This window comes from Canis aureus, chromosome 20, assembly GCF_053574225.1.
Source record: "Canis aureus isolate CA01 chromosome 20, VMU_Caureus_v.1.0, whole genome shotgun sequence".
NCBI lineage: Eukaryota > Metazoa > Chordata > Mammalia > Carnivora > Canidae > Canis > Canis aureus.
In genome coordinates this window covers 18,615,550-18,627,977 of record NC_135630.1, presented here as the reverse complement: position 1 = coordinate 18,627,977, position 12,428 = coordinate 18,615,550, and the positions used below count along the sequence as shown (strand labels likewise).

Below are 12,428 nucleotides of genomic sequence, written 5' to 3'. Positions count from 1 at the left end.
CATTTCAACATGCAGAATTTATTTTACTTCAGATTTAGGGAATTACATTAATAAAGAAGTGCTGAGAACTTTTCTTATGAACCCATTTTTCAGATACTTGGTTTTATTTATCACATTGTCTTCATCTGATTGTATTCTCAGGAGGTGTTCTTACATTTGGAAGGGTGATTGCCATGCTGTTATCTTAATGTAATGCTTACAATTAAAGAGATTAATTTTTTTAAAGATTTATTTATTTGAGAGATACAGAGCCTCCCATATACGGAGGTTGGGGAGGGACAGAGAGACTCTCAAGCAGATTCCTTGCTGAGTTCAGAGCCTAAAGCATGCTTGATTCTACTACCATGAGATCATGACCTGAGCTGAAATCAAGAGTTGGGTACTCAGTGGACTGAGCCACCCAGGTACCCCAAAAGAGATTAATTTTTAATATGAATCTAATTTGAAGCCTGTTTTGTTTCAGAATTTGCTATGTTTTTTGATATAATCTTTTTAATATGTATTGAAGTGCTAATTATATACATATATGTTATATGTGTATATATCAAATCAAGTGTTCAATGAATGGACTTTTAAACTATGAAAGAAACTAAAAGATGGTTCTGACATACTCTATCAGGGGCTTTTAAGAGGAGGGTTACCATATATAGTTATCTGGTTACATTTTTTCATTTGATACTACACTTTCCTATTTTTAATTTGTACAGTATTGCTTTGTAGTTGTAGATAATATATTTAAACAGCTTTAATTAGTGTATAAATAACATATAATAAACTGCACATGAAGTATACAATTTGATAAGTTTTGACCTATGTATACCTGTGAAACCATCACCAAAATCACGATAATGGACCTAACCGTTACCTCAAAAGCTTCTTCACACTCCTTTATTATAATTCTCCCTGTCATATTCCACCCATCAACCCAGGCAATCACTGATATGCTTTGTGTTACTTATAATTAATTTTCATTTCTTAAAATTTTATGTAACTGGAGTCCTATAATATGAATTTTCCCCCTGGCTTTCACTTAGTTTGAATACTTTGAGATTTATGTATGTCGTTAATGTGTATCAGAAATTCATTCCTTATTGACTGCTGAGTATTATTTCATTTTATGAATGAAATGCTGTTTGTTCATCTATGAATGGATATTTGTATTCATTTTTGGCTGTTAAAAATGAAGCTGCTGTATGAACATTTGTGTACAAAATTTTGCATGGATATATTCTGTCCTTTTTTCTTGGGTAAATAACTAGGAACAGAATGACTGGATTGTGTGGTAGCTATTTGTTTAGCTTTTTCAGAAACTACTAAACTTCATTCCCACCAACAGTGTATAAGAATTCCAGTTGTGTCTCAGCTTCACTAATATTCAGTGTAGTTAGTTTTTTAATCTAATTCTATTAGATGTGTGGTGCTATCACACTGTAGTTTTAATTTGCATTTCTCTGACTAATGAATGATGCCAAGTACCTTTCCATTTACATTTGCTATCTATATATCATTTGTTGAAGCGTCTGTTCAGTTGTAGCCCATTTTTTAAAAAATGGGGTTGTTTTCTTATTACTGCATTTTGACACAGCATTATGTACTTGGGATCCAAGTACTTCATCAAATACTTAGCAGATATTTTCTCCCAATCTGTAGCTTGACTTTTAACAGTATCTTTTGAAAAGTAGTTTTTGGTAAAAGTTGTTATTTGTTTTACAGTATTTAGAAAAGGTTGACTAAGCACAAATTTTTGGATATGTTAGTGAAAATGTTCATGGATATTACTTCATTCAGAAAAACTTTTTGCAGTGTCACAGTGTCATCAGCCAAGGAAATAAGAAACCACAAAATAGAAAAGAAAGAGAAGACAAGGTTGAAAAGAGAATTAACAGTGAGAGCAAAGAAAGCCGGGAAACAAAATTAGATGGTCCTGGTGAAAATGCCAGTGAGGATGAGGCTCAGTCAAGTAATCAACGAAAGAGAGGTTAGTTCCTCTAAAACTTTGCTTTTTTTTCCCAGAAGTTTTATTGAGAAATAATTGATACATGTCATTGTATAGTTTAAGATACACAAACACAATGGTTTGATATATGTATAAATTGTGAAATGATTTTCACAATTTTAGTTAATATCTATCCTCTTCCAGTCATAATTTTTTTTCTTATGATGAGTACTTTTAAGATCTTATCTCTTAGCAACTTTCAAATACATAGTCATCATGCTGTATATTATTTACATCTCCAGAACTTATTTGTCTTATAACTGGAAGGTTGTACCTCTTGACCACCTATATCATTTCTCCCACCCCTGGCAACCACCAGTCTACTTTCGGTTTCTGTGAACTCTGCCCTTTTAGATTACACATGTAATTAAGATTATACTGTATTTTTCTGACTGTTTCACTTAGCATAATGCCTGTTGTTGCAAATGGCAATTTATCTTCATTTTGATTTTAATTTTTTGAAGAAAGTTGTAGTAATGAAGAATTAATCAGTTGGTTCCTATTAGTCACCAATGGGTATTTTATTAGATTTCTCCAGGATACCATCTGCAATGGTAACTGATTTGCTTTTGTAACATTCTTGAACTATTAGGCTTTCCTTTTTTGCATTTGACTTGTATTCTATGTAAGTATAGAATGAAGTTGCACGTAGAGAGATGGGCATAGGTATGTTCTTTAAAAAAATTTTTTTTAGATATATTCTTTTTCTTTTTAAGATTTTTATCTATTTATTCATGAGAGACAGAGAGAGAGAGAGAGGCAGAGACACAGGCAGGGGGAGAAGCAGGCTCCATGCAGAGAGCCCTTGATCCCGGGACTCTGGAATCATGACCTGAGCCGAAGGCAACTGCCCAACCACTGAGCCACCCAGGTGTCCCTTTAATTGCTTTCAGTTAAAACTGATCAGCCAACAATAAAATCCAAGTATTTTTTTTTTAAATTTATTTATTCATGAGAGACACAGCAAGAGAGAGAGAGGCAGACAGAGACACACAGGCAGAGGGAGAAGCAGGCTCCATGCAAGGAGCCTGACATGGGACTTGATCCCGGGTCTCCAGGATCACGCCCTGGACTGAAGGTGGCGCTAAACCGCTGAGCCACCAGGGCTGCCCATGAGCCACTGGGGCTGCCCCCAAGTTTTTAATTAATTAATTAATTAATTAAAAAATGTTCTTTATGAGAGACAGAAAGAAAGAAACAAGAGACATAGGCAGAAGGAGAAGCAGGCTCCCTGCGGGAGGCCTGATGCAGGACTGAATCCCAGGACTTCAGGATCATGCCCTGAGCAGAGGCAGATGCTCAACTACTGAGTTACCCAGGCACCTCTGAAGGAAAGATTGGTTTTATTTTTTAATTTTATTTTTAAGTAATCTCTACACTCAATATGGGTCTTGAACTCACAACCCCAAGATCAAGAGTTGCTGTTCTACTGATTGAGACAGCCAGGCATCCCCAAATCCAGGTTTTTATATATAAATTTAAGAGTCATGAATTGACTCTCCTTAGAGCACACATCTTTTTATCTTTTTTTTTTAAGATTTTATTTATTCATGAGAGACAGAGAGAGAGAGAGTGGCAGAGACATAGGCAGAGGGAGAAGCAGGCTCCATGCAGGGAGCCCAATGTGGAATTCGATCTCAGGACTCCAGAATCACACCCTGGGTCAAAGGCGGCTCTAAGCCACTGAGCCACCCAGGAATCCCTCTTTTTATCTTTAAAAGAAGGACTTGTTTGTACTAGAGAATCTCACAGATTCTTTCATGTTCTCTTTCTTGTCCGACCATAGTTTGTAGGATTTATAGGAAATCAGTACTGTGGTTGCATACTGATAATTCCCTTTCCCTTAATTACCTTGGTAGTTTTTCCTTTGCGCATGAGTCTTCTTGTTTTAGTCATAAATATATATTGAGTAGAAAACTAAACATTTTGAGACATGGGATGCCTGAGTGACTCAGTGGTTGAGCGCCTGCCTTCACGCTCAGGGCGTTGATCCTGGAGTCTAGGGATCAAGTCCTGCATTGGGCTCCCCGCATGGAGCCTGCTTTGTGTCTCTGCCTCTCTCTGTCTGTCTCTCATGAATAAATAAATAAATTTCTTAAAAAAAAAAAAACCAAAGTGTTTTGAATCATCAGCCAACCTTTTTCAGTGTGTACAGTGCAATGTCCTACCAGATATACCCCATTCTTTTTTCTATTTTTGAATTTTATTTAAATTCAGTTAATTAACATATTACTTTCAGAGGTAGAGGTCAGTTATTCATCAGTCTTATATTAACACCCAGTGCTCATTACATCATGTGCCCTCTTCCTTAATGTCCATCACCTAGTTACTCTGTCCCCTCATGACCTGCCCCTCCAGCAACCCTCAGTTTGTTTCCAATAATTAAGAGTCTCTGATGGTTTGTCTCCCTCTCTGATTCCATCTTGTTTTATTTTTTTCCTCTCTTCCTCTATGATCCTCTGTTTTATTTCTTAAATTCCACATGAGTGAGATGATATGAAAATTGTCTTTCTCTGATTTATTTCACTTAGCATAATATTCTCTAGTTCCATCCATGTTGTTACAAATGGGAAGATTTCATTATTTTTGATGGTTAAGTAGTAGTGATTGTATATGCATATACCACATCTTTATCTAGTCATCTGTCGATGGCTCTAGACATCTGAGCTCTTTCCACAGTTTGGCTATTATGGACATTGCTACTATAAACATTGGGGTGCAGGTCCCCCTTCAGATCACTACATTTGTATCTTTGGGGTAAATAAACCAGTAGTACAATTGCTGGGTCGTAGATATACCCCATTTTAAAGTGTAAGAGTCAAGTGTTAGGAGTAGTGTATTGCATGTACTGTTTATTCATCAGAATTAAACAAAAGAGTGGGTATTTTGCTTGAAAGTGAAAGAATAATAATGATATTCCATCAATTGGCTTTTCACATGAATTTTATAAATATTTGCACAGACAAATTTATCAGGGAGCTCTGTGAAAAGAAAGTTATTTCGGTTCTCTACAAGAACCTTTTAGGACAGACAATGTCTTCCATTTAATTAAAATTTAGCTTCCTTTCAGAATTGCAAAGCTTTAATGAAAATTGTACATTGTCATTAAATGATTTTATTTGGTTTTCTTCAAGCTAATAAGCACAAGTGGGTACCACTCCACTTAGATGATGTAAGACCAGACAGTCAAGAAAGACCAGGATCTCGGAACAGCTCAAGATGTCAACCTGATGCAAATAAATCATCATATAATAATAGGAGAAATGATACACGAAGTAAGTTACCTTCTAAGAGAAAAATGACACTAAAGAACTTAATGTTCATAATTTTATTTTATTTATTTATTTTTAAAGATTTTATTTATTTATTCATAAGAGAGAGAGACAGAGACAGAAGCAGAGGGAGAAGCAGGCTCCATGCAGGGAGCCCGACGTGGGACTCGATCCTGGGACTCCAGGATCACGCTCTGGGCTGAAGGCGGTGCCAAACCACTGAGCCACCTGGGCTGCCCCATGTTCACAATTTTAATAACTGTGTAAAGTGCAAACTACTTGAGAATAAGTTGCAGACATTGAGCCCTTTTAAAAAAAAGTTTTTATTTTGTAAAGATTTTTATTTATTTATTTATTTATAAAAGATTTTATTGATTTATTTATGAGAGATACAGAAAGAGAGGCAGAGGGAGAAACAGGCTGCCCCTAAGGAGCCTGATGCAGGACTTGATCCCGGGCTCCAGGATCATGCCCTGCACTGATGGCAGATGCTCAATCACTGAGCCACCCAGGCACCTCAAAAAAAAGATTTTTAAAATTTATTCATGAGAGACACACAGAGGCAGAGGGAGAAGGCTCCTCTTGGAGCAGGGTGCCTGATGTGGGACTCAATTCCAGGATCCTAGGATCATGACCTGAGCGGAAGGCAGACTCTTTAACTGACTGACCCACCCAGGTGTCCCCACTGTGCTCCTTTTAACACTAAATGCTTTTAGAGTATATATAGAACAGTAATGTGGTATGACTGTTCACAGGCTGACTTTCCCCATAATGTCCTTTTCAGTTTTTTTTTCTCCCTCCTTTCCAGGATCTAATGTGATATGCATTGCTTTAATCGTTTGTTCTCTTTAGTCTCCATTAATCTGGAATAGTTCTTCTGTTTTCATCTTTTATGACATTGTTTTTTTCCCCTGAAGACTTTGAGACAGGTGGTAGATAATTCTCACTTTGGGATTTTTGATGTTTCTTCATGAATGGATTTGGGTTTTGAATTTTTGGTGGGAATACTGCAGAAATTAAATGGTTTTCTTCTCAGTGCATGGAAATGCACATGATCTTGGTTTATCTTATTGCTGATATTAGTTAACTTTGAGCACTTCATTAAAGTGATGTGCTCTAGGTTTCTTTATGATATGCTTTTTTCTCCCTTATAATTAATGTGTAATTTGTGTGAGAGACTTTGAAATTTTGGAAATACCCAGTTTTTCATCAGATTTCCACATGACTTTTCCATTGATGATTCTTGTCTTATTTAGTTATTACCATAATCATTGCAAATGCTGATTTTTCTTACTGTATCATTACTTCTATATTTACTAGTTGACATTCCACTCTAAGGAATGGCTTCCCTTATTATCAATGTGGACTTAATGGCTTATTTTTTTCAGTGGATTATAATCCATTACCGAGAGGTTTTAGCTCGATGCTTAGATTATCCCAGATTTGGCTAATGAGAGCCTCTTATGGGTTATTTGTGACTCTTATTAAAGAGTCAACTTTACTGAGCTATAAATTATACATGTATAAACTACGTTCACATGTAATGTTATTACTTAAAATTAAAGATCGTTTCCCAGATATGTTATGTCAACAGGATTTCTCACATTTCAGAAAGCAGAGGAGGACAGTAGGATATGTTACACCAATTAGATAGGCATTTGGTTTTATAGGTCTCTGCTGAAATCTTAGGTCTGATAATTTTCAAAGTGTATATGTTGTCCTGTGAATGGAGAAGCTTAAGGAAATGTTACAGGGGTGCCTGGGTGGCTCAGTTGGTTAAGCAGTCTGCCTTTGGCTCAGGTATGATCCTAGATTCCTGGAATTGAGCCCCATGTCAGGCTCTCTGCTCAGTGGGGAATCTGCTTCTTCCTCTTCTCTGTGCTCTCTCCCTCTTTTCTGTGCTCTCTCTCCCTCTCAAATAAATAAATAAATAAATAAATAAATAAACAAACAAACAAACAAAATCTTAAAAAAAAAAGATTACAAACATAATACTACCACCTGAAAGTTTCCAGTTATATTATGAAAAACTTAACACACAAAAAGTTGAAAGAAATTATACAGTGAATACTTGTTTAACCACTACCTAGAGTTGGTAATTTTGCTATATTTAACTCATCTATGTGTTGAATCATTTGAAAGTAACTTGCAGATAAACATGACACTTCAGCACTGATGTCCTAAGAAGTTGCAGCATCTAGGAAAATCAACAGTAATTCCCTAATATCATCTGAAATCTAGTTATATTTGTTCAGTTGTCCACAAAATATGACTTTAAAATTATGAAACTTGTCTACAGAAAAACTGACATTTTTTACCTTTGTATCTTTGTTTTTCAAATATATTACTTTGTTATATTAAAGTAATATATATTTATAATTAACGATTTTTCTTACTAGATATTGGGAATATGGGATGCCTGGGTGGCTCAGCGGTTGGGCGCCTGCCTTCAGCTCAGGGCATGATCCAGGAGTCCCAGGTTCGAGTTCCGCATCAGGCTCCCTGTATGGCGCCTGCTTCTCCCTCTGCCTGTGTTTCTGCCTCTCTCTCTCTCTCTCTCTCTCTGTGTCTCTCATGAATAAATAAATAAAATCTTTAAAATAAAGTAAATATTGGGCATGTAAGAAAACATGAAGGTTGTAACGAACCTTGATCAATGCTGGGAACTTAGCACCAAGTTTAGAAAAGCATATTACCATTGCCCTTTACCCTTGAACTTCCCTGTGTGTCCTCTTCAATTTCATCCCACTTCCTCTCTTCCCAGAAATAAAGACGTGAATGTTTGGTTTTTGAGTATTTTTACTTGAAACTGCCATTCAGTATGATGTCATCAATATATTCTTTGGCACTCATTTTTTTCACTTTAATTTTCTTAGATTTATGCATGTTGGTTGTATTGTTGTGAGTCCTTTTCCCTGCTTATGTATATTTCACTATTTGATCAAATCTGTTATTGGTAGATATTTGGATTGTTTCTGGTTGTTATTTTTAAAAAATATTTATTTGAGAGAGCATGAGAGAGAGCACAAGGTGATGAGGGGCAAAGGGAGAGGGAGAAGCAGACTCCCTGCTGAGCAGGGACCACCCCATCTCCCCCACGCGGGGATTGATCCCAGGACCTTGAGATCAGGACCTGAACCAAAGGCAGACACTCAACCTCACACTCTTTGGGGTAATTTCTTCGGATTGCAGCCCATGAGTGCATTATGCAATTGATGTACTGGGTCATGATCAGGTTTTTAAAGAAATTGATAGGCTCTAGAGTGCTTCACTCAGAATATGCTTTTCATGACAATTGTGTTTATTTTTAAGATTTTATTTATCAGAGAGAGAGAACAAGCAGTGGGGGAGGAGGGGCAGAGGGGCAGAGAGAGCAGCAGAGTTCCTGCTGAGCAAGAAGCCAGATGTGGGGCTCTTCCCCAGAACCCAGAGATCATGACCTGAGTTGAAGGCAGAGACACCCAACTGACTGAGCCATCTAGGCACCCCAACAATTCTGTTTAAATTACAAAAAAAAAAAAAAATTGTGTGTTTTAGGGTGTAACATAGAGAGTAGTAAGACTTTCCTGTGGGTTGAGACAGATGTGTTTGAAAAAGACTATATTAAGATACGCATTAAAGAGGATCTAGGGCAGTGGTTCTCAATGGAAGTGATTCCCCCTTCTCCCCCTTAAGGGGGCATTTGGCATTGTCTGGAGATAGTACTGGTTTTCACAACTGGTGGGTGGGGGGTGAGTGCCCACTACTGGCATCTCTTGGGTAGAGGTCATGGATGATGCTAAACATCCTCCATCTCCCTACACTATCTGGCTTACAATGTCAACAGTGCCAAGGTTGAAAAACCTTGGTCTCTAAGATATATGTACCTTCGAATTTGATTTTTCCAAATTGTTTTTCAAAGTGGATGTGCCTGGCTTTGCTCTTGCTAATGGTATACAGTGTTCAACCTTTTTCTGTCTTGGTCAGTCTTTGATATCATAGGACTTTAAAATTTTGTCGGCCTGTCTTAATACTCTGTCTTAATTTTCATTTCTCATGACCACCGAGGCTGAATGCCACTTTCTATATTTATGGTCCATTTGCATACCTGTTTGTGTACCTGTCTTTTAGCCATTTTTTCCCATTGAGTTACTATGTTTATGTGTGTATGTGCACTAATGCATTATATATATATATATCCTGGATATAATTCCTATATTGTACTGCAGATATTTTCCATTATTTTTTAAGATTTTATTTGAGAGAGTGCCATCACAAGCAGGAGGAAGGGGCAGAGGGGGAGGGAACGCCCGACTCAGGGGGCTCGTTTCCTGGACCCTGAGATCATGACCTGAGCTGAAGGCAGACGCTTAACTGACTGAGCCACCCAGGTGCCCCTCTTCTAGTTTGTTCTGTGTTTTCATTTCCTTTTATCTTTAAAAGGAATGTTTTTTATTTAAATTGAGGCAACTGTTCCTTAAACATTTTATAAAAAGTTACTTTTAATTTTTGTATAATGCAAAGTCAGTTGTCTTAGAACTCCTTGAATCTTCAACAGTACCATTTTAACAAAGGACCTCTTTATCTTTTTATTATGTTATTTTACTTATTAGAATGTCTTCTTTATATGTCGATATTATTGTAGGCCTTCTTTTATGCTGGGGACATTTTGACAAATTCCTATGAAATCTCTTAAATTTGTATCTATCTGAAGAATGCCTGGTTACTAATAACCAGTTACAAAGTGTGGAGGGGATAGTTTCCATGTTTTCATAAAAATAATCATGATATTCACTGTTGCAGATTGGAATGTATAAAAATAATTTTGTTTTTAAAAGGTTGGAGGCGTGATAGAGAAAAGAGAGACGATCAAGATGAAGTTTCCAGTGTGAGAAGTGAGGGTGGCAATATCCGAGGTTCCTTTAGAGGCCGAGGAAGAGGCCGAGGACGGGGAAGAGGACGAGGCAGAGGAAATCCTCGACGTAGGACATTAATTTTTTGTTAAATTAGATGAAGTTTGAAAAAGTGTGCAAGTCCTTTTAATTTTCCCCTATTCCATATAATATTTTAACTAATTTTTTTTTTTTTTTTGGTCTGATAGTAAAGATAGTGTTATTTGTTATCCGTTGTAATACTTTGGATTTTTCTTTATACGGACTATTTCTCTTTTTTTTTTTTTTTAATTTTTAATCATTTTTCTTTTTTCTTTACATCAAGTGAACTTCGATTACTCATATGGTTATCGAGAACATGGTGAAAGGACTGATCAGCCATTTCAAACAGAACTTAATACCAGTATGATGTATTACTATGATGATGGTACAGGTGTACAGGTGTATCCTGTGGAAGAAGCATTGCTTAAAGAGTATATTAAACGCCAAATGTAAGTCAGACATAGATGGGATAGTAACATCAAACTTTAACATCATTGATAGTGAATACATTATAATGCATTTTCTAAGCTGTTTATTAGTAAAATTGGAAGAATTTCGTGTTATATGTTTTCTAGAAAATGTTAGTAAAATATATGAAATATTTTAAAAAAACTTACATTGGTTCATGTTGTGTTATATAAGATGCCCGCTTTGTCTACTGTTCAGGTATTTCTCTGTTTAAGGGATATTAGTTGAAAGGATATTGTCGTGGTAGTAGATGAGTGGGTAAATATAAAACTGCGATTATGTATATATATGAAGTTGAACAAGGCCTGATTTCCTATTTGCAAATATACATTTATATTGAAATTTGCAAGTGAACATAAATGGCAAAATATGGTGATATATTTTACTTTCTTAGCAAATGATTTCAGAATTCTAAGTTTTCTTTGTGACACATTGAAAGGGAACTACGTCTTTTGTAGTTCAGACTTTTTACTCTACTCATAATGGTTGCCTTCTGAATACTGAAGTTGAAGTTAGAATATTCTATTGTCTTTAAGAAAAAAATAACCCTTGTACACATTAGTATTGTACAGAATGTTTTGCATATTTATATAGTGTGTTTATACAGTGGTGAAAAAAATGTCCCCAAGTGATTTGCATAACCAGTTTGCTGAAATTTGACTTTTTTTTATTCTTAAAAAGTGCCAAAAAAGCCTAGTTTTGAAAGAGTTATAAGCATCTTAAAAACATCTGCCTTTATTTAAGAAAGAAAACTGACTCTACTCTGTTACTAGAAAATAATTTTTTCATCAGCATCATCCAGGCATCTTCCTGGGATGCCTTCTTGGTGGATTTGATTGGCTTACATACAATATGAAGCAGCTTGCTTATTTTGTTCTTGCTTCTTCTGTTACAGTTGACGCAAACACTGAAGAAAAGGGCCTTTTTATGGGCAGAAAGTGCCTGGCATGTGGCTATCAACTTCAAACCACTATTCCTGTCTTTTTTGTAACTCTTACTGCCAGGTCCCTTCTGAGACCTGACAGTGGATATGCAACTCCATGTCAGGATAATCGGCCTCCAGTGTGCTCATACAAGTGAGGGAGGAGCAGAGCTACTTCAGTGTTGACAAAGTTTCTGATCATGCAGTGTAGAATCCAGAGCTTCTAAGGTAGGACATGATAATGTCCCCTAGGACACTGAATAAAATGTCAGACACAACATTGGGCATGACTCCTTTTTTGGTTATTGTTTTAGCAGTAGGGTTTTTGGCAGATGTTAGAGCAGCAGGTTTAGAAAGGCTCTTTACTGTTAATCATTCTTTGATTAGTGGACTTCTGGATTTGAGGAGTCATGCTTTTTATCTTTGTTATCTTTGAGGTTTCTCGTAGGCTCATTGATTAGGGTTTACATTTTTTCTCTTTGAGAAGTTAGTAAAAAACTTTCTTGCATTTGTGGAAAATTGTGCTAAATATATTTTGAAGACGCTTAAAACTATTATGGATGATTGAGTTTTTAAGATTATTTAACTGAAAAATATATTGATAATTTATCATTTTTGGTGTCAGAATATTAAAAATTTAAGATCTTGATGATTTCTAGCCAGGAGAGTCTCTTCTGGCATTCAGATTTAAAGATGAGTAGTTTGTATCCCGTTAGAAGTTTAAAGACATATATACTGTAGGTAATAGGGTGATTGAGAAGTTTTGTGTAAGAACAGTTTTAATTTGTGATTAAATTAAATGTCATAATTTGTGAAAATTTAGAATTTAAGCATATGTATTTTGTGCCTATGTCAGG

General features: G+C 36.0%; 1 protein-coding gene across 21 annotated transcripts in view; it reads left to right on the top strand.

The window, feature by feature from the left end:
* LARP1B (La ribonucleoprotein 1B) overlaps window positions 1-12,428 on the top strand; it is a 129,978-nt gene that overhangs the window by 10,760 nt on the left and 106,790 nt on the right. For 20 of the 21 annotated variants that reach the window (XR_013358810.1, XR_013358811.1, XR_013358813.1 and 17 more), the window contains exons 4-7: window positions 1,804-1,978; window positions 5,131-5,271; window positions 10,086-10,229; window positions 10,465-10,630. Coding sequence is in view for 16 of the 21 variants with exons in the window: in XM_077861065.1 (XP_077717191.1) it covers window positions 1,804-1,978; window positions 5,131-5,271; window positions 10,086-10,229; window positions 10,465-10,630 (626 nt within the window). In the remaining 5 variants the exon portion in view is untranslated. The remainder of the gene's footprint in view (window positions 1-1,803; window positions 1,979-5,130; window positions 5,272-10,085; window positions 10,230-10,464; window positions 10,631-12,428) is intronic. The other variant, XM_077861062.1, reaches the window with a different exon arrangement.